We start from the raw sequence: 21,260 nt of genomic DNA, 5'->3' as shown, positions 1-21,260 counted from the left end.
TCCACCTCATATCTTCTCTCATAACTCATCATGGTGCAGCACTATTCAAGTTATGGGTTAACAGCTCAGAATAATGCTCATACCTGGCAGAAAAGACTTTGCCTGAAGGCCACCTGAAAACATAAATAGGACTAGCTAAAAAACAAAGAGGTGTTTGTCAAATATGAAAGGAATGAACTCTCTTGTGACCATGATACATATCTGATACTTCCCTTCACAGGCAGGAAGAGGAGTGTCTGCCAAAAGGCAGGGAAAGCATCATCACTTTCTTCCCCAGATTTCTTCAACTCCTCTGGTAATTTAAATTTTCTCTTTCATCCTGAGTCAAGATGCTAACACCAAACTCACATTTCATTACACCTGTGATAATTTGTCTGTTGGTAATTTGAAGGTTGATTAGGTTTTTGTTACCTGTAATTACAGACAGGCACTCTAAATGCTGCTTAACTGCCAATCTGCTGGTTTAGTCAAGAATAATTTAGATATTTCTCTTGTAATTGAAAGAAACAGCTGATGGACAGGCAGTCTGGCTGATGGCTGGATTTAATACATGTTCTCTCATGGTAGATGACACCAACAAAGAAAGGCCCATGCTCTGCTTACAATGGCAGGGCTTGTTATGCCAGTTAATTACCATTTGTTGTTAATCAATTACATTCAACTAGCACATACAGTCTCCATTGACCTGTGAGAGGGGGGATGGTTATTTGGCACGGCACACTGATCCCTTCAATCCTTGGGCTCTTGGCAGAAGACACAGTCTGGTTTCTGATCCTCTCCTGATTCAATCTGAATGGTGATGGAGTGGAAGCTGTAGTGCTCAAACAGGGCTTGGGTAACATCTCTCAAAATCTTCTGGCTGTCCATTGTGTCTGCTACAGATAGCAAGCAGAAAGTGATCAAAACACACACATTCTGATAATACTTTAAACAAGTATTGTATACTTCTAATATAGACATTGGTATCTAATATAGATATGGTATACTTCTAAGATAGAAACTTTTAACAGGAAGTTTGTTTGAGAAGTGTTTCTTGTCCTTTTAAACCTTTGTTCATTCAAATGTGGTTGGAATATGCAACTTTGGCAAGAATTAAGTTAAGTAATCACCATAGAAATTCAGTTTGGCAGAAGACTGGAGGAAAGCAGAACTACTTAATAAAGATTAGTTTGTCCAGTCAGGGAGTAGCAGCAGTGCCAAGTGATTTGGGTGGCTGATAGACCCTCTGTTTTCAAAAACTGGGGACCCTGTGGATGACTTCACCTCTCGCCCTGTCCTTGGCCAAGCACAGCTGGCTTTTTTTCTCTTAATATGTAAAAAGTTGACAGACAGAAAAGAAAATTGACCTGTGTAGTGGATAGTTTGTCAACTGGGATAAGACTACAATTTAAAATAATATTTTAAAAGATGGATTGGAGCTACCTCTCAACTCCATCTATTTTTAGACTGTTTTACTGCTAGAGATACATCAGGAATGCATATTGGCATTGTAAGTTTTTCTTGTAGAGATCAGCAGTTTTCAAGTTTGACAAAATCATGATAAAAATCCAGTTTGAGTCTAATTCTTTTAATTTGTTTTAAATATCTTGCCATTTACTTCATTGTCCTGCCACCTCTGCAGTTTTTAAGTTTTGGGCTAAGTAGAGCTCCCTGACAAAGTTTCTGGGAGTAGGATCTGAGAGCTTTATTTGTTATTATTGTTGATTTTATTTTTCAAAAAAAATTATGGCAATTTTTTAAACAAGCAACAGATATACAGTCAGTTTAAGCTGAATCAAGAAAGACTGACCTTTACTTGACAGCAGCTGAAAAGTTACTCCCTGCTTAGAGAAATTTACTGACCTGTGGCAATGTGAGCAGAGAGAGCAGTTTGATTCATTGTCAGAGACCAAAGATGAAGGTTGTGAACAGACTCCACTTTTTCAACTGCTAAAATTCTTGCTTTTACAGCATCATAAGCAAATCCTTTTGATGCTCCTGAAAAGGAGAAATTGATGGAAAACCAATGTATTTAAGGGATAAGAATTATGATCAATAGAGGAATCATGAACCCTTTTTCACTTAGATGTATCATTTTTATAGAAGTATCCAATGCTTTGGAAAGCCCATCTATTTCAGAATTCACTGTGTTATATAATCCTATCCCTTGTTTTAGACTTCTCAGTGGTAGGTTGAGACTCATGCATGTTTTAGAGGACAGTCTGAATGTGCAGTTTACATTGGCTAATGAACTATTTAGCCAAATCATGTTGTAGTTTTACACCAACATCTTTTGTGAGTGCATCTTTATGCCTGTGTGAACAGCATGAACTCATCAAGCTCCACTTGGATCAGTAAACTGGAACAGCAGCTCCAGCATCCAATTTCTTTTCAGAAAATTCTGTGCAGAATATTCTGCTTAGGAGATAGGAGACTCCCCAGGGAGTTCCCCAGGAGGACAGTGGGCTTGGTGCAGAGGGGAACAGAGCACTGCTTACAGAAGCTGGGAGTCACTGCTTTGAGACAGAGACTCCTGAGTGTCAGGGGTTCTGCCCCTTCCTGGTAGCTTGATATTTTTTTCCCAGTAACCAAGATACCTCATATTTTGGCAGCCAAAACAAAGTCAGTTGCCACACTCTTGTCTAGGTACACTTCTGCATGGAAGTATCTCTATCTCACAACCACTGCAAGCAAACCAAGCCTCGAATGAAACTACTGTAACAACGTCAGATATTTTATTTCTTCAAACAGCAGTAGGTGCAAGTGAAAGAGAGAAGAAATAACCACACAAGCAGACACACTGAGTAACCATTCAAAAACTGCAGTGTTAGAGCTACTTTCCCCCTTAATCCTCACGTCTTCACAGCTGAGTGAGAGGTTGCATTATATTATTCAATGTGAGGAAGGCAAAAACATGCATCTGTGACTGCTCGAGTCATTTGGCCTTGCAAATCAAATATTCAGGCTGACAGGATTAAATATTGCTAAGCTTGGCTCTTCTTGCTGCTGCTGTGCTGAGAATTGTCTATTTCCATGCACTAGAATGGAACTGGAAAGCTCTAACAGCTTTCTTTTCTGTACTCATGTAACTAAAAATCTTTTAAACTTGTGTCTCTTGCACTCAGCCCATTTCACAGACACAGTTCAAAGCACAGTCAAAGCACTTTTTCTTGACAAAGATGAGTAAAGGAAATACACAATGAACAAGGTGAGTGAAAAAGGGGTGATGGAAAGAAATGTTACACATATGGCAAACAAAAGCAACTCAGAGCTCATTAGCAAAACACCAGTACACAGATTTTTACAAAAGCTGGCATACATGTAAACATAATGTAATGGTAGAAAACAATTTGGATTAAAAATATAAGTAGGCTTAAAGTATGATCAGAATCATGAGAATATCAGAAACTGATGCAGAAATGTGCTATTATACTTTTTTTTCAGCATATATAAGCATTATGGAGAAAGAAATAAAAAAAAAAAAAAGAGTGTATTGATTCTGTAATCAGGTCCTACCTTCCATTAACACAGTTAAAATATCCCTTAAAATTGTGATGGTAGTTGCCAAGACAAAGGTAGAAAACACAAATGTGCAGATTGGGTCAGCTATTTTGTACTGTGGCTGGAAAAATACGAACACACCACTTTGTTAATTTCATTATTGTCAGTTATTGCCATTTTTAATTAGTCAGCATGAAAGAATGATAAATTCCATTAATCTAGTACAGAATGAGTACAGAATGAGTTGGGGAGCCTCAGCACAGGGAGTGAAGATGGAGAAAGGAAGAGACACCAAAGTATCCAGTTGGAGCACCAAGAGGAAGGGGTTAGACTCTCAACAGTTATTCCAGTTCCCAAGAATAAGTATAATTCTCTTTGATAAAAAACACAGTGTGCATGATTAAGACAGAGGAAATATTTACATAGTACCTAGAGTCACAACGCTGTGAAAATAGCACTTATCATTGATTGCAAGGCAGGCATATGAACTAATAAAACCAACCTTAAAGAAGATGATAAGGGCACTGATTAGCACACTAATACTCTGGAATAGATCTCCAATGGCATGCACAAAGGCTGCCCGAAGGCTGGCATTGCTCAGAGCTGGCTTTTCCAGAGGGAATTCCCTGACCTGTGCCCCATGGCTGTGCCCGTGGCCAGTCTGGTGTAGAATCAGGCTTAGTCTGCAAGAGATGTAAAGCTGCAAATATCAGAGGATGTACTGCATCTCTGAAAGCAGTGAAGTCATGCACATCACCACCCCTGTCACTTCTGAATGCTGAACGGTAAAATCTGACACATTCAGTAGAAATGCAGAATGGCTGAGCAGACAATTCCTAGGTTTTCAGTGATTTGCATAATCAAGAAAGTCTGTGAATGGGATAATTAATGAGGCCTCATTTTCTATAGAATTCTTGAATATTCTGACACCTAAAAAAAAGTGATATGGAGAGTAATCTTTTCCTGGGGTTTGTAGATTCATAATTTGCCTTCCCAGTGTGGCAGCTAACAGAAAGGAGGAGAGGAACTGCAGCTTTCAATGAGAAGCAAGACCTCTCTTTTGACCCCTTTCCAATCCTCATGGAACTCATAAGCACTTCATATTTTTGAGGCCATTGTCTCCCTATAGTTTTTTTTTATTTGAATTACAGCAGCAGATTCAAGGTTGAAATGTCATATGAGGGGAGAACAAAACAACTTACAGGACGTTGATGAGCACAGCACAAGCAGAAGTAATGAGCATCACTGTAGCATCAATATCATAATCTGGGTGTAGCAGCCTCATGCAAGCCAAATATATCAACACACCAGTCACCATCCAGACTATTATCATAGACATCAAAGCGCCCAGAATTTCTAGGAATGAAAAAAAAATCTGATTTTAAGGGTCAGAATAGGAATGCAAAAAATTTGAAGAGGCTGATGATAATGGTTCCAGGTTTGTGAGCTTTATAGCCAGGAGAACTGCTTCTTGTATGTTGGCAGTCTTAAAGCTCCCAAAGAATGGGCCACCCTCCTTTCTGATCATAGTAAATCCAGTGGCTATCCAGGGTAGCCTTGTGGTGTCCCAACCCTGTTCTACTTGCTCCTACTTTTGTCCCCTTTCCAGTGCTGAGTTCATGCACCATTCTAAGAAATCGGAGAGATGTAAAAGATCATTTGGGGAATTCTGGGAGTAGCAAAAGGAGTTTTCCTGGTCCTGACTGTGGTGTGAAATGGATAAAGATCAGGCCTCCTCTCCCAGCAAGATTGTCTCCATCACAGGAGCAGAGGTTTGAAGAAGGAGAGGCACAGCTCACCCAATTCCACTGTCAGACACAATCTCCCTCCATTAGCCTCCCCTGTTTCTGCACACCTCTCACCACTTCACACTTCAGAAAGACAGTCACAGCTCCCAACAAAGTCCTGTCAGGAAAACTTACCCTGGAACTCATTCTGCCAATGCCACAATGTCATTTTTGTGGCACCAGCTGTGATGAGAACAAAAGAAGTTATTTTTTCCCCAGGGTAGCAAAATTTAATTTTGTCTCTATTGGCTTTGAGTTGGGCTCAAATAAATCCAGTCCCCAAGGCCACCTTTTATTGCAGTGTTATGGGAGAGGTCCAGGGAAGTGCATATGAACGTGCAGCATGCTTTTAATGGGAATGGGACTAGTAATTGCAGTGTGACTTGAATGGGTAAATGAGCACAACTGAGACAACACCAAAGAAAATGCAAGCTCACAGTAAAGTGAAAGGCAGAAGACAGCCAGAAAGCATTTGCACAGACCTCCACTGACAACCCATTAAAACAGCTCATGATTTTTTATATCATTTTATGGGGATGCCCCATTTAGCAAGCTGCAAAAGCTTATCAAACAACTGTTTTGCCTAAAACTGGAAAATAATAAATCACAGTGCACCGACAGGGGAATCTAGTTTTCCTTAAAAGTAGATAGAAGCAAACATAAATCATACAATTTCTTTTCCACAAGTTGCAGGTTGAATCCCTGCAAATTTGGCCCAACTGGAGATGTTGATGACTGTGCTATCATTGGCATGAAAGCAGCCAAGAGTTCTTGTGAATGCATCTATCCACCTGTGTGAATTTATGCATATCTTCCATAACAGGACATGTTAGTGGTCATCTTTGCATATTAATTGTCAGTGGAGTATCTTGGCAAAAATTTAGTTAAGCTTACAGATCAGTTCAGCAGCACTAAATACTTCACTCGAGATTGTCAGTTCTCAGTTACTTTCTTTCAGAGCTACTAGCACACCACAGCAAACAGTAGTGCAGGACTGTGCAGGAATCTCTGAGAACAGCTGAGGAAAATTAAGGTGCATGAGAATTTTTGTGCCTGAAAATAGTTTGGCTCACACTATCAATCATTTTCAATGTTGTGTTTCTGTGTTTGTGGAAGTGGCTGCACTGTTCTAGCAAGGAGGGCAGGAGGCATCCAGAGGGCTAAACCTGAGCACTGCCATACAGACATACTTTGCATGACAATTTATCAGTCTGAGAGAAGCAGTGAAGAAATATTTTCCAGTGTCATGGAGGGCTGCACCTGCAGGACCCTGGTAGTCAGTGAAGAGTGACTTTGCCACCTGACTGCCCTCAGCTACTCTACTAAGGTACCCACCTGCATATTAAACTGAGAATATAGCTGGGAAAATAAGCAAGAAACAGGATAACAAACATGAAATGCAATCAAATAGATTCTAATATTTGATCCAAGGCTCTTTCTGCTACCAGGATAAAAAAGGCAATAAAGGATTGGTTTTAAAGTTCTTAATTGCAATGAAAATAATTGAAATTGCAATAAAAATAATCTAGTTCAGACTGAGGATGAAGTTACATGAAGTGGCTGAACCTGCCTACATTAGCAAGAGAAGACTCTCACTTTCTTTCCCCTAGGATAAAAAATAAAAACATGAAAAGTAGTGGCAAATCAGCTGATGTTAGGTAATAGTTTACTAAGGCTGCAAAGGTCCCTCTGTAGACGGTGAACATCAAATTAATGGTGATTGAAGGCTTCCCTTCTTCACTGGATGCCTGAGAACACATACTGGTTTCTTAGCTATGAGTGTCTGGTCACATTTGACAAGCTCTGATTTTGTGCTTGGCACCTTGTGCAGTCTCCTATAGGTCTTGTGCAACAGCTGCCATTCCCATGCATAAACCTCTGATATCCTGGGATGTAACTCTGGACTTTCATGTTTAGGAGGCTGAATGGAGTCAAGATTTCTGCTGAATACATGAGAGACTTGGATCCTGCGCTTAAAGGTGCTCATGTGCATGTAGGCATTGGTATTTAGATATTTTGATTCATACTCCCAGAAAATTATGCCCATGGTTAGTATTTTGCTAGTGTCTTGTCCTTTGTAAAAACACTTGTGTTTGATTGTCAGGCTTTTGGTATTAGGTATCATCTGTAAAATTAGTGTTTTAGGTTGAGGAAGAAGTACTTTAAAAGCTTGTTTGGATGTGATAAAAACCAACAATGAAGAGATAGGAAAGAATCTAGAAAAGGGTAAATGTTAAAGGATCTTACTTTTCTACAAATGTAACATTGTGGACTCTTTAAAATTATTTAACCATTTGCTTTAGAAATGGAGCACACCCTAATTTTATGGTCATTGTTGCTTTTATAGAAACTTGTTTCATAACAGGTTGAGAGCTCAGTGCTCCACACACTCAACTCACTGAGAGAAATTGCTGCTATTTCAAAGTTATCACCAGCCCAAAACTATGGTAAATAATGAATTGAAGGGTGTGTTTTTAGACAAAAGATGACTCTTTACTTCTTTAAAATTCCCTGTGTTACTGTGTTTTGTGTCCTGGGAGCTGTGGGAGCATTGGTGCACTGAGTGCCTGGACACCATCCTGCTCTGCAGCCCCGGCTGCGCTAACTCCCCTTTCCTATTCCACACATTCAGAATACAAAACGTTTGCTACCTGCTCGGTGCCACCCAAAAGTGAGTTGCTTGGTGGGAGGTTTGGAGGCCAGCCACAGTGAGAAGAGGCTGATGAGGAAGCCTGTCAGGTCCACCAGGACGTGAGCTGCATCGCTGGCCAGGGCCAGGCTGCCGGCCACCTGCGCGCCTGTGGGAACACGCCTGATCACGGCTCTGCCCAGCCCAGCCTGGCTGCTGGCATCAAAGGCAACGCTCAGTTTGCAGTCATCACACACAAGACTCAGACCTCTTCAAAGATAATTTCATTTTGTGCCTCAAACATGCAGTGGAAGGTGTGAATTAACAGAAATACATAAGCAAAATTTCTTTGTTAGAGAGAGAGACCTAAGAACAATAAGAGCTGTGATACATTAGTTCTGTAGTTACATTACTATTGTACTGTTTGACTATCTTAATATCAGATTTTTTTGTGATAAGCCATATTAGGAATCACATTTTCAGTACCTCCCACTATCTTTTCACATGACACTGATATTTTTATGCATGTACAACGTTCAGAGACCTAGCTTATGGGATTAATTTCCTGCTTTTTACAGGAAAATATGCATGTTCTTCTTGCTGCCTATTTATTTATCACAGGCAACACTAAAACAGAAATACATGGAAAGATCCCAGTAGAAGAACTGTGATAAGCAATCAACCATTTTCATGAGGGCATAGAGAAAAATGTTCTGTTCTCAGGACTAATCTATCATTTTGAATCTGTAATGCATTACTTAATTTTCCTGCTAGAGCTCAAAAAATATGCCTAAATATCATCTTACTCTGTGAGGACTTGGATTTATGTGGATTCTGAAGGAAAAAACCCCACCAAATTAAAAACATTTTGGGTTATTTTAATTCACATTTCTTTTACTCAGTAAGCCAAATATCATTATTTTGCCAACTTCTTCTAACTATGTCTCAGGGCTAAAGGCAAATCCAAATAAACTAAAAATTTGCCTTAAACTGCCCCAGCTCCTGATGGCTGCAGAAGACAAGGATCCCAGGCAGGACACTGTCCTTCCAACACCTTGCAGCAGGGGAATCTTTTTCATCAAAGTGCAAATGTAGAAGAGTGACATAATAGAGCCAAAACACCTAGTTTCTGCATTTGGCAATGAATTTCCATTCTTCGGTCATTTAATTCATTTCAGCTCACTCATTTCTCCTGACCACAACCCATATGAGAATTAATGAATCCTGAAAAACATCATAAAATCCCTCATCCAAATATTTGGCAGCATGCACTGCCAAAAGGACATGTAGATGTATCTCTTGTTTCCTTATAGTTGGAGCATTTTCATGCCAGCAGGATGGACTGTCTGTTTAATTTCCTCCTGTATGCATATTTTAGATTAGAATACCTAACATCAGAAGGTATTTCAGCACAGAATTTTGCTCAAAGTTATTTCCCAAAAGGGAGAAAGCATGGCTGCAGAATTTGGGGGCATCTCATTCCTTGCAGTAAAATGAAAAATTCATCAGAATAAGTATTTCCCAGCACATGCTCAAGTATGAATGCACAGATACTTTCTGGCCATGGCACATCTCACACTTCCACTGCTTTCAGAATAACTGCACCTCGAGAGGGAGGCAGTTCTGCTTAGCAGGGCGAAGAAGGCTTGTCTGGCTGTGCCCAGATGTTAATAACCCAGGCATCAGGTATCTTTCAGCAAACAAATATGTAGATCATAAGCTTTGGGCAAAACCCTATTGCATTTTATATACTCTATTTCCATGTTTTGTGGGACAGCATCTCAGAAGCTTGCTGCTACCCTGCTGTCTTTGAAAATTGTTTGCAAATTATTATTTTATGCATTGCTAATGCCTTGGGTGAGTTTCAGAGACCTCAGTTTGCTTAACTTAGCAACCTGTCTCACTGATCAAGTTTTTATGTTCTGCTCTGACATAAGACCACATGCAGTGTTTGTCTTTCTTTCTACTGCCCAAGGGGAAGTGCTTTGGAATCCACATTTGGTCCTTAACCACCAAAAACCATTGGAAAGCACATTCATATCTGGGAAATACTGGTCTGACTGACATCTCCAGACCTATGGAGATTGGGATGGATCTTCCTTAGAAGAACAGAAAATAATTGTCTCTCAAAGAGAGTTGGTGATGTATCAGGCTCAAGCAACAGTGCCCCATTTGGGAGAGCAGCACAGGTGGTTTGAGAAAAAAATACCACAGGAAGATCTAGGCATTCAAAGAAGCACAACTTTTCAACCTCTCTGAAAGTGATGCGGCTTTATTTCTTCCATATAGCAGAATAATGCCCAGGGAAGCTGCTTGTCCTTAGTGGGCAAGGAGGGGAGGGGAAGATATTCTTTATCTTCAGGAGTAAAAGAAGTGTTGTAGTTATAGGCTTTCACATCTTTTTATCAATACTCCCAACAAGGGGCCTTTAAGACTTGCCATTCCCTGTGATGCTTATACCTTTATAGACCACAAGCTGTAGAAATTGTCAGTCACTCAATGGTCAATCATCAGGCACAGCAGTCTTGCCCAATGATTAAAAAAATTAAATGTATGGTTCATAATTACAAAAATCTCCACAGAGAGCTGTCTGTAACTGCAGTTAATAACTGGTTTGTCAAAGTTTAATGGTCTGAAGCAAAACGGTCTTCAAGCCTGTTACTTAAGCTGTCACTGCAAAAAAGCTGCATGATTCATTAAGCAAAACGAAACATTTAGTTAACATATCATCTGTCCTTCCAATTATCCTCTAGCACAGCCACATTCACCAGACTTAAGCCTACTGATTATATGGTTTTGTTAATAATGCATTACTTCTGGCACTGGGAATTACTGCACTGGTTTTCATGGGGAAATTCATGTGACCTACAAGCAAGAGGCTTCATGCAGAGGGAGCACGTGGGAGGGAAGAGCTGGAGAAGTCTCTGCTGGGTTTGGCAGCCAGAGAACAAGGCAGAAATGCAGCAACTCTTTCAATGCATCTACTTCTCACTTGCAGAAAAGACAAAGCCTTTCTGTTTCATTTTCATGGGGCTCCAGAGATGTCTGAGTGGGAAAATAAGGGTTTCAGAGGCCTTCCTGGCTGACTATTGTTACATCAGCTGGAACACATATGGCAAAAGTCTGTGGGATTCCTCATGCCTTCCCTTACCTCAGCTCACTGCAGAGAAGTGGAAATTAAAGAGCCAGGAACTATCAGGTGGATATAAATATCACAGAATCCATGGAGAGAGCAGACAGTGAGACAAAATGAAAGCCAATGCTCTATGAGTGAGCCAAATACTTATATTGGATATTGTAGGGTGGGTCCAGAAGTGAAAGCTAATTAGGTAGGGGAATAATCTTCCATTGATCCAGAGACACACCAGCAGGCCAATTTGAAAGATAAACGTGCCCTGATATAAATACATTGACTTAACTGTAGACAAAACAGATGGTGAATCTGGCCCTGGATTTCCCTGGATTTTGAAAAGACTCTTGCAGACCATTAACTGATCTTTGTGTTCCTACCCAGATGCAATCCTTGAATGAATATATGAAAATATTTTGATAACTCCACTTAAACCCTCTCCTCCCCCCAGTTCTTTTAATGACTAGGGATAAAGGAGAGTTATTTAATGCCAGGTGGGTTCACCCCTGTCAGCAGGTCCCTGCAGTCAGAGTGCACACTGAAGGCAAGAACGTGGCTGTGCTGGGCAGCAGACTGGGCTCTGTTTGAACACACATACTCCCCTGTTATCTCAGCAATCATGAAGAAGGTGCAAATTACTGATGCTACACAGAGCTTCCTCCTGGCATGATGCTGCTCCCTCTTTCTGTTCTCATAAACCTGTGAGTAGCTGTGACAGTGATACGCTGGATTAGCTCCTGTAACTTCTGCTTCCTGCTGCTGCCTCTCTTCATTTGAATTCTTCTGAAGCCAGCTCATCCTTTGGGATAGAAAGAAATAGAAGGTTAAAAAAGAAAAACCCTGGTTATTCAGGCATTTAGCCCTAGAGCCCCAGAAACGATGTAATTAATGCTTTCAAAGGATAAAAGCAGCAGTGGGAACAGCAGAGCAGATCATAGAGGAGGCCTGCTTGCACAAGCAAGGCTCTGTGGGAGGGAGCTGCACATGAAATTAGTGTTCTGGCTGTGTTTCCCAGCTCTTTGGGCTCTCCTACATCATTTAGCAGTTTATGAAGCACAGGGTGGCTTTCATAGGCTGTATGTCTCAGGCACACCACATGACTTTGGAAAAATTGTACTTCATGCAAATAGCTACCAAGTTCAGCATAACATGGAGAAAATTCTACTAAAAAATTCAGGATTTTATTCCCAACAGCTTTCTCAGGAAGACTAATCAAAAACACCCCAAACTTCTTTTTCTTAAATATAATTGGCTAAAGATATTTCTCTCCTCTCTTTGCACACAGAACTATTTTGTCTCAAATTTCCACATATGTACAAAATCTACCAATATTCCAGCAGAGCCTGAGCATAGAAATTATTGGCCAATAAAATCTCAAAGGTATTATAAAATCTAAGAAATCTATTCTCCATAGTACATATAACCTATAGTACATGTAGAACCCTTTGTGCCACTGATTTCATGGTAAGGTGAGAAGTCCAGCAGAAGTGGCTCTTTGAGCATTCCTCCATCACAACGTGATTTCTCACTCCAAGTCTGCTCTGCCACAAAACCTCAGTGTTGTTCCTCTCAGGGCTCCTGCACAGGACACACAGGGTGTGGGTAGAGAGCTCTGGGGCCAAGTTCACTGCACAGCATCTGTGGGAGCTCCTGGATGACCACAACATCTGGAGCTCTCAGCAGAGCAGCCAGGAGAGTCCCCTGGGAAGCATCAAGGTGATTTGTTGAGCATCCCTTCTCCTTATCTCTCAACAGAAAAGAGCCCAAATTATAAAGAAAACCAACCCTCTAAACCCCCTCCCACGGGTACTTAAAAGCATTCTGTCTCTCCCAGGACAACACTTGTTGCCTGAGCTACTCTTGATGTGATGAGTTCACTGAGACTCTGGCACCTGGAGATGAATTTTGCCAAAATGCACACACACACCATCCCTATAACACGTTGCAGTATTTGAGGTCCTTGTGTGCAGGGGCTACCCAGGAACACAACAAACTCCACTGTTTTTTTTCTGAAATTAGCCTGGGGGCAGGATATGGGACTGGGCTTAGTTTCTCATAATAACAGTGGCTTTTCCCCATTTTGATTTCAGACTTTCCTCTGGGACAAGGAAGAATTGTTTCTACAGCTGAGTGAAGGAAACCTGTGCTTCAGGAAGTGACATGAATCCTGGTGACTTTCTGTAGTGTTTCTACACTGTTTATAGAAGTGTCAAGATTCCTAAAATCTCACTGGAAAGAAATCAGCTGGTGGCTGGCAACCTGCAGTGGTCAATGTCCAGAAAAAAAACTGTACTGAAATAACAAGCCTTTTCCAGCTGCTTTTTTTGGGCAGCCTGAGGGGGCTGCAGCTGCTCAGCAGGTTTGAAGTCCTGCCAGATGTCCCACACTGGTGGGCAAGAGGCAAAGGCACCTGCAGAGCTGATGTCTCAGCCTTTTATGTTCATCAACATCACAACAACTGGTGAGAGAAGAGCTGACCCACCTTGGCAGCCAAGCCCTGCAACTGTAGATAATCGATGTGGATTTGGTTCTGTAAATATTATTGAGATGTTCCAAGGGTGCCAGGTTCCCCTGAGTCAGCCTGTTTCCCAGCCAGGTTAGCATGTGGTCTCTGTTTGCTCAGTGGGGTGACTGATTCCCCCCATACATGAGTGTGAAAGAGCAACTGGTCACATTTAATGCCTGATGCTTGGAGACAGTGAGTTTTTCACTCCTTTTGTCAGCATTTTCCTTTATTTTCATCACAACAACAAATAAATAGGAGTTGGACTGTCTAGGGAATGGCTGCCCATCTGGCAGCTGGGGTTCCTACCAGCCAGTCCTTCTCCAGTCCTTTAGTTTTACATTTATCGAGTTCCTCATGTGCACTGTGTCATTTTTGTACAATATTTTACTGATGAATTAGACACAGAAGGTACCACAAATTAATTCCTTCCAGATGGCTGAATAAAATGCTGTAGCTCTCTCACTCTTCCCAGGAGAACAGGGCAGGCAAGATTTCCTTTCTCATGATCTCTCTCTGGAGTTAACTTCCAATGCTTTTCTATAGTTTGCATGTAAAATTAATTTCCCCCTACCTCAATTTTCATCAGCTGGCATTGAACATTAAAATCATCTTAATGACATGAGTCATGATCAGCTCAACAGCCTCTCAGGCAGGAATGCCAAAATTACCACTGCATATTCTGAGCCACCAAATCCTTTCCTTGCTGCTAACAAAATAGGTCGCTCTGTGATCTCACTCCCTTTTGTTTTTTGTCTTTGAGTCTCTCTGTCAACTAACAAAGCTTCAGGGCATCACTGAGGAGCAGGAAAGCACTGTTCACAGATCTTGCTGGACAGATGCAAAAGCAAACAGAGACAGCATAAACCCACAAATGCCACATTTTTCTGTCTAAAGGGTACCTGAATAAAAGTGCCCCAGTTGCCAGAGGTGTCGAGCATTCACTGCTCCCTTTGAACTTGCAGAACAGCATCTGGCCCGATGAGTTGGGAAAACTCCTGCCAGGTCCTGTATGTAATCATTACTTTTCTCTTTCAAAAGCTGCCTGCCACTAATTAAAAGAATCTAAGAATCTAAGAGGCAGTTTTATAAAAGTGTGAATCAAAAGCTTAAGGTGCAAAGATCAGCTTTGTTAGACCAGAAACTGCTTCATAGTGTTTTACAGCAAGATGTAGCCTTTGAGCACCAGGTCTCTGTGCCAGCATATTGCAGAGTCACAGATCAAAAAATAATCTTTTCTCCATTTCAAATTCTCTTTCCTTTATAAAAAAGACAGTCAGGGGAATGTCAGTGAAAGACTCCTACTGAGTCATGCCTGGAAGGGGGAAGCAGAAAATATTAATACATATTGCAGATTTCACACAAATCATTAGCAATAGCTTTTTATTACAACTTCCTTTCTGTTTATTTTCACTTGATCTGCTGGGTGCCTTGATCTGCAGGCTTATGGGAATAATTGCTATCCTCCTAGACCATTATGAGTTCCCCAGTCAAAAGAGGAAAATGTGGAATCACTGCACTTTCCACAGGAGATCATCTCCTTCATGAGGGAAAATAGTAATTTTCTGCTGCCTGAAAGGATAATGAAACTGCCTTCAGATAAAAATTTATCAAAGCCATAGTCACTTCCCTTGTGCTGGCACCATTCTGATTTCAATTGATGTACCAATCTTGAATATTTTCAAGGTATTTAAGACTCTGTTAATAACCTGGCTGTCCAGTTTCTCCTTTTCCTTACTGTGGGCACAAAGTAAAGGCAAATATTTATATTTTACATACATTTAGATGCCTAGTAGATAGGAATTCATGCCCTAGTTATCTTATTTGGCCTCATTTTGAGGGTCTGGCCCTGCATGCATAAATGTATTGTCAAAAGTTTTCCTTCTTCATAAAACTGTAACAATAGCTGCCTGGAGACAGACCAGAGGTGCATGCAGTCAAGTATCCAAATTCTGTCATGAGCATGAAGGAATACATAAGGTCAAAGTACCAAAGAGGAACATTCCCAGAGAGTTACTGCTCCCCAGTTCTGAACCAGAGCTCCTGTCCAACATCTCTTTACAGATCTGTATTACACACACCCAGCTGACTTGAAAGCATTGAGTTCCACAATTTAATTATGATCTGTGTAAAAGTAATAGGTCTTTTGTCACTCTGGGGCTGTCTGCCTGCTATTTTAATTAGTTCTTATACTGTTAGAAATAATGAGTGGCTATTCCCTGTTTACCTGCCTCACATCATTCATGATTTTATGTATCATTGTGATACCTCTGAACCATCAATTTCCTGAGCTGATGCCCTCGCCATTTAATTTCTGTTTCACATCACTTACTACCTTGGTTCTAATTTTCTTTCTGAGATGAAGTGGGAGAACCTGAATTGTGTGTAATAGAGATGGCATATGGCCAGTGCTGGGCAGACACAGCCCTTTCTGCAGGGTCCCAGTGTCACCTGCAGGGGGAAAAAGGCAATGGGATTGGCTTTGCTGTAAGATATCTGTGCTACTGGGCCAGCTGGCAAACCAGTACAGAGGAGACAACCACAGGGTCCTCAGCTAAAAGAGTCCAGAAATCACAAGGAACACCTATCATCTTCCTGGGCATTGATTCTCTAAAGGATAAGGAGTGGTGGAAAGCCATTGTTTGATGAGGACTCTTTGATCTCATGAGTTTTAATATTGCCTGTGGGAAGGGAGAAAAAGAAGAAAATGTTCCTTATGTGCTTGCAATAGAAAATCGCTCTTCACCTGAAGAAATCATCCCCCAGCTTCACTTCAAACTTTTTGCCTGCTGGTATGAGCCTGGCAGACAGGAACCAATTAGGAGTCTAAGGCATATAGACAGGAATATCTACAGATAAATGTCCTGTGTTAAAAAAGTTTTGCATGAAGACAAACCCTAACATTTTCACACAAGTTTCCTGCTTGCAGCACTGCCAACCCCTGGGTTTTTTCCTGCCTTGTCTCTTGTCTCAGAGACAAAATAAAAACCAAAACCTTGAGACTTAAAGCCTTGAGTTTCACTTGTGTGATGGTATTCAGAATTCCACTATAAAGACAGATAAAGAACATAATAGGAAATCCACACTGGATCAACCCAAAATCTAGCTCATAGCATAGATGGCACAATCAGATGCAAATCCACTGATTTATGAAGTGGGACATTTAATATTTCTGGTCAATATTACAGTGATCTGTTGCCACCAAGAAATAAAATACTCTGGCCTGTCTTCATTCATGGAGACTTGAGAAATTTGGTCAAGCCATTACCATGATAAAGGGTTATCTAGATCACTATATAGGTGATAACAAATAGAAAAAAAAATAGAATATAATTGATTTGTCATTAGAAGAAATTATTCTCTTTTAATACCATCGTTGACTGTGAAAAGACCATACAAAATTTAGAGACCTAGTTCAGACCTAATTTAAAGATACATGATGTATGAGTTATGGACAACATGTTTTGGGTGAAGCAGGCGGTTCTGAGTGCTCAGCTTCAGACCCTGTAACCATTACGGTTCATAACCCTCCTCAGGTCTGGTGGGAAGTGTCCTGTCCTGAGACCCATCCTGTGCAATGCCTTTCCCTGTTACCTGGAGGAGGAGGTGTAGGGCACCCTGATCAGGCTGGGAGGTGATGCCAACATGGAGGTGCAGCTGATAGACTGGAGGAAGAGATCAACAGGAGACATCTAATTTCACAAGGACAAATATAAACAGACAGGGGGACAGTCAGGTTTGTGAGACCACATCTACAGTATGTGTAGGTGTCCAGCTTTAGGGTCCTTAGCACAGAAAGGATCAGTAAATCAGTGCAGGTTCAGCAGAGGGTGACCGGGATGATAAAAAGCTGGAGCACTTCTGTAGGCACTGGGTTTTTGTGAGCACCTAGATGCAACCTGCCAATATACTCCAGGAGGCTATTGAGAAGATGGAGCTTTATTGCTCTACATGGAGGAATGATGAGGTCATAAATTGAAACAAGTTCTGATTTAATATAAGGGGAAAAAAAAAGATGGTAAAGTTAATTCCCTGTTGAAGCACATTGCCTAGAAAGGTTGTGGGGTTTCTGTCCTGAGAGATTTTTTTCAAGACTAGACTGGAGACAGAGCTGAGCAATATTATTCAATCTCTTGATTGGACCAGAGACATTCTTAAGGTACCTCTCAATGTGAATTGTCCTATAAACCTACAACTGATCTGACTTTCCGAGGTCTCAGTTGAAGCTCACCCCTTTTTAAGCATTTCAATTTTGACATGGGAAGCCTTAATGCATCCAAACACTCCAGTGACTACTGACAGGTCTGGCATGTGCAAAACACTCTCTTCCACATCCCTGAGTGCAGGGAAAGGGGTCAGCTTTCAGGCTTCCTACTCACATGGTCAAGATAAAACTAATTTTGTTCCCTGAGTATTGTAATTATGGCATTTATTAAAAAGAAAGAGGCTGGGGGATTGCAAGGAAATAGGCAATCTGTGTGTAAATAAATTCTGTTGAAAGCATTACAGCTGCTCATTAACACTACACATGGGGGATAGAAAAATGTGGTAATTTGTACCAAAGGCTAATATGAGCTTATTGCTACTCTTGGCTTGAGGCAGCTGCTCTGTGAGCCCAGGCCCAGAGGGCTGCATCCCCTCATGGGCTGGCAGTGGCTCACAGGTTAGCCCCCAAGCTCCTGGGTGCAATGGGGAGTAGCAAGGGCATCCCCTGTGCTACCAGCTCTTTCCAACAGGAGGGAGATCCTGCCTCTCAGCCCCTATTTCTGGTTATTTCTGGAACAGAGTAATTAAATTGTAATTAATCATATTTCATCTGGCAGAAAAAGCAAAATGGAGCTGCAGCACAAAAGTCACACAGCTGGATGACAAGTCTCCTTCATTTTGGAGAGCTGTGCTACCACCTCCATCATTCAGGCCCCTCAGGACCAGCACTGTAGAGCCCTCCTGGGACCAGCCCTGCAGCTCAGGGGCTATTGCATGTAGCTGCAGCATCAGCCCAGCAATTGCAAATGCTGCACCAATTCAGTCCGAAATTCAACCCGAATTTAAGAAAGAATTATAAGGAAAAAAATTACTCCAGAAGGTATATCAGCTCTCAGATGGGAGGATCAGCTGCTAGGGATCCTTGCATCCAGTGTGCATCCTACCCATCTGCTTACTAGGGATATTCCCCATGACCGATGATCCAGAGAAAAATGCTTCCTCACAAGAATGCCTAACAGCTGTCCCTGTCCCAGGGGACCATATAATGGGTTTGCCCAGAGCTGTCCTTTGTGTCCAGAGGTTGCAAGGGGCCAAAGGACCTCGAGCACTGAAGCTCTGTCCACAAAATCGCAAACTTTCAAAAAACACTGAGTGTCTTCAATAACTGCAGAATCATATGGGATCTTTTTGAAATATAAATATTACCACAGGAGTCTTTTTGGACAGTGCCATCTGTATTTATGGAGCCCTGTAATAATATTTAAATAATAACCCAGACGTTCAAATGACTAAAATATGATGGCACTGACCCCAGTATAAGAACATGAAGAGAGAGATTTCCATTTGAACTGAGAGTGTTTATGCCAAGCTTCTGTCCCACATTTTAAAAGAGCCAAGCAATAAATAACCTGAAAACCAATGAGATAATGGAAATGTCAAGAGGTGCTAAGCTGTAACTGAGCAGCTTTATTCTTTTAAAAATACTTGCTAGTCTGAGTAAGAGGAAGAAAGAAAAAAACTTAAACTGCAAAACTATTTTGTGATAGACACATACTCATTTTTTAACCCCATCTACAGTATTTCATGTGTTCAGAGGATCTTTTCTCACTCAAGCCAAGCGAGGCTTTACTCACAGGACCTCTGGCACACAACAGGTACATTAATTCTAAGCCCAACAGACTATCCACAAGAATAAAGCACCACCTTTCTTTCAAACAAAATGGATAATTTAGACATTCAAGCATGGAGGAGCCTTGAGCCAAACATGGTGCAATAGCACAATTATAATTCAGCCTAAAATTGCAGCATAATCCATGAGGTTTTGCATCCTACAATAAATCTACTAAGCTTATAAAATACATAGCAAGAGACACTTGCTTCAACAGTAGATTGGTTCAATCCATCACAGACACAGACACATCAGACTGTTGTCTAGTAAATGCTTCAAATATCTAATAAGAAAGTTTGGGAAGGAAAAAGTTGAACAAAACATTTTTGAAAGTAATAAAATGTATGCACTGTGAAACTCTTCAGACTTTGACTCCTGCAGCCAGTTGGCAGATTGGTGATCTCACATTGCTCTGACACAGAAATGTCAGTGAAGGAAACAAAGAGTTGTGTTACCTGTCTAGGGCCAGGGAGTACTTCTTGGTGTCCCTCTCGCTCACAAGACAAGTTCTTTCAAGACCCTTTTCAGTAGCCATGAGGAAGGTCAATGGAGTTTTGCTTGGTTTATCCCTTTAAACTCTCTTTTCTCTGTCTTGACTTATGCAGAAGTCTCTGCCAAATATTCAAAAACCAAAATGCTTTAATAATCTTCCAAATAAACCTGAGACAAACTGCAAGAGAAAGCTTCTTTCCTAGTGCTGGTGCCGTCACTACCATGCCAACCAGTAACTTGCTGAGCATGTCAGATTGGGGATTTGGGCCTCCCTCCCTGTTTTTCTTTCTTTCCTTGCATGTTTGATGCTGGATCTGCTCTTTGGTCACGCAGGGGGTGCGTGCTCTGCCAGGCACAGGGTCCAGCACAGCAGAGCACACCCCGTGTGTGCAAAGAGCTCACGTGGATGCACTGAGAAAGAGAAGCAAGGTCATTAAAACAGCCTGAGTTGCAAAACCCCTGTTTGCCTTTCTGCATGCTTGGCTTGGAAGGAAAGTAAGCCTCCCTCACTCCAGCTTTGTGCAAGCCTTTTAATCTAAGCAATCACTCTAAGGACTGATTTCTTCCCCTGGCATGTTCTCTCCTAATGGCTCGAAACAGAAGAGGCTGCTCATTATTGCCATTTGCAGCACAGGTTATTGAAATCTTCATTTCAGCAGGAAGGACTGCAGGTTGTTACTTGTGCTTTATTCAGTTTGTTAGCTCTAGTGACAGCCACAGTCCCTGGAGAGGAGGAGAAGCCCTCCGGCCTCACCTCTCTCACAGCCTGACCTCAGACATTTGCTTCAGCACTAATGGGAAATCTTGCACCACTGCTGGCCTTGTTTTACCAAATTATTGGCAGAAGCAATAATGTGAGTGAGAACCCTACCTGCGCACTGCTTTTGTGGGAGAGATTAGAACAAGGCAGTGGGGGGCTGCACTTAAATTCTGCAGTCTTTTTTACCACAGGTACTCTAATGTGAATATGATGAACTGGGATTGCCTCTTCCTTCCCTCAGCTCTCAGAGCACATACTCTGTCTGAAATTCATGGGGACAGGTGGTACATTTGTACATATAAATGCAAACAATTTGGCTTATGCCTACAGAGATCCACATGTTCACTCCCACATGTCAGCTGTGCAAACATTTCCCTGGAACCTGTGAGCCAGGGAGCTGACTGTATCTCAGGCATTTTTCTGAACAGCCACAGCAGAAATACATGTTTTCCCCACAATGTGCTGCCCTTCTTTGCTGCTCTAATGCCTTTTCCTAGAGAGCCTTTTCCCAGCTTTTATACCAAATTATGTACCTTATTAGGTAGAAGAGATTGATTTTATGACTCATTCCAGGAACTTCCTATCTTCTGAACTGTAAAAGGTT

The 21,260-nt window shown here is 41.4% G+C and overlaps 1 protein-coding gene across 1 annotated transcript; it reads right to left on the bottom strand.

The window, feature by feature from the left end:
* Positions 1-711: 711 nt before the first annotated feature.
* On the bottom strand, positions 712-19,990 carry SLC30A8 (solute carrier family 30 member 8). Its single transcript, XM_079301810.1, has 8 exons — positions 19,860-19,990; positions 11,621-11,825; positions 7,919-8,057; positions 4,683-4,836; positions 3,983-4,163; positions 3,496-3,601; positions 1,843-1,977; positions 712-875 (listed from the first exon to the last, which is right to left on the bottom strand). The coding sequence occupies exons 1-8, from the start codon at positions 19,937-19,939 to the stop codon at positions 730-732; spliced, it is 1,146 nt and encodes a 381-aa protein (XP_079157936.1). The 5' UTR covers positions 19,940-19,990; the 3' UTR covers positions 712-729.
* Between the last annotated feature and the right edge of the window lie 1,270 nt (positions 19,991-21,260).

Source organism: Erithacus rubecula, assembly GCF_903797595.1.
Source record: "Erithacus rubecula genome assembly, chromosome: 3".
Lineage (NCBI taxonomy): Eukaryota > Metazoa > Chordata > Aves > Passeriformes > Muscicapidae > Erithacus > Erithacus rubecula.
The sequence above is the reverse complement of the archived record's forward strand: the minus strand, read 5'-3'. Positions and strand labels throughout refer to the sequence as shown.

Coding starts and splice junctions, on each gene's coding strand:
- SLC30A8 (XM_079301810.1), bottom strand. CDS start 19,939: ATGGCTACTGAAAAGGGTCTTGAAAGAACTTGTCTTGTGAGCGAGAGG. Junction 4,164..4,682: donor GCTGTGCTCATCAACGTCCT/GTAAGTTGTTTT, acceptor CATCTCTTGCAG/ACTAAGCCTGATTCTACACC. Junction 876..1,842: donor CTCTGCTCACATTGCCACAG/GTCAGTAAATTT, acceptor TGCTATCTGTAG/CAGACACAATGGACAGCCAG.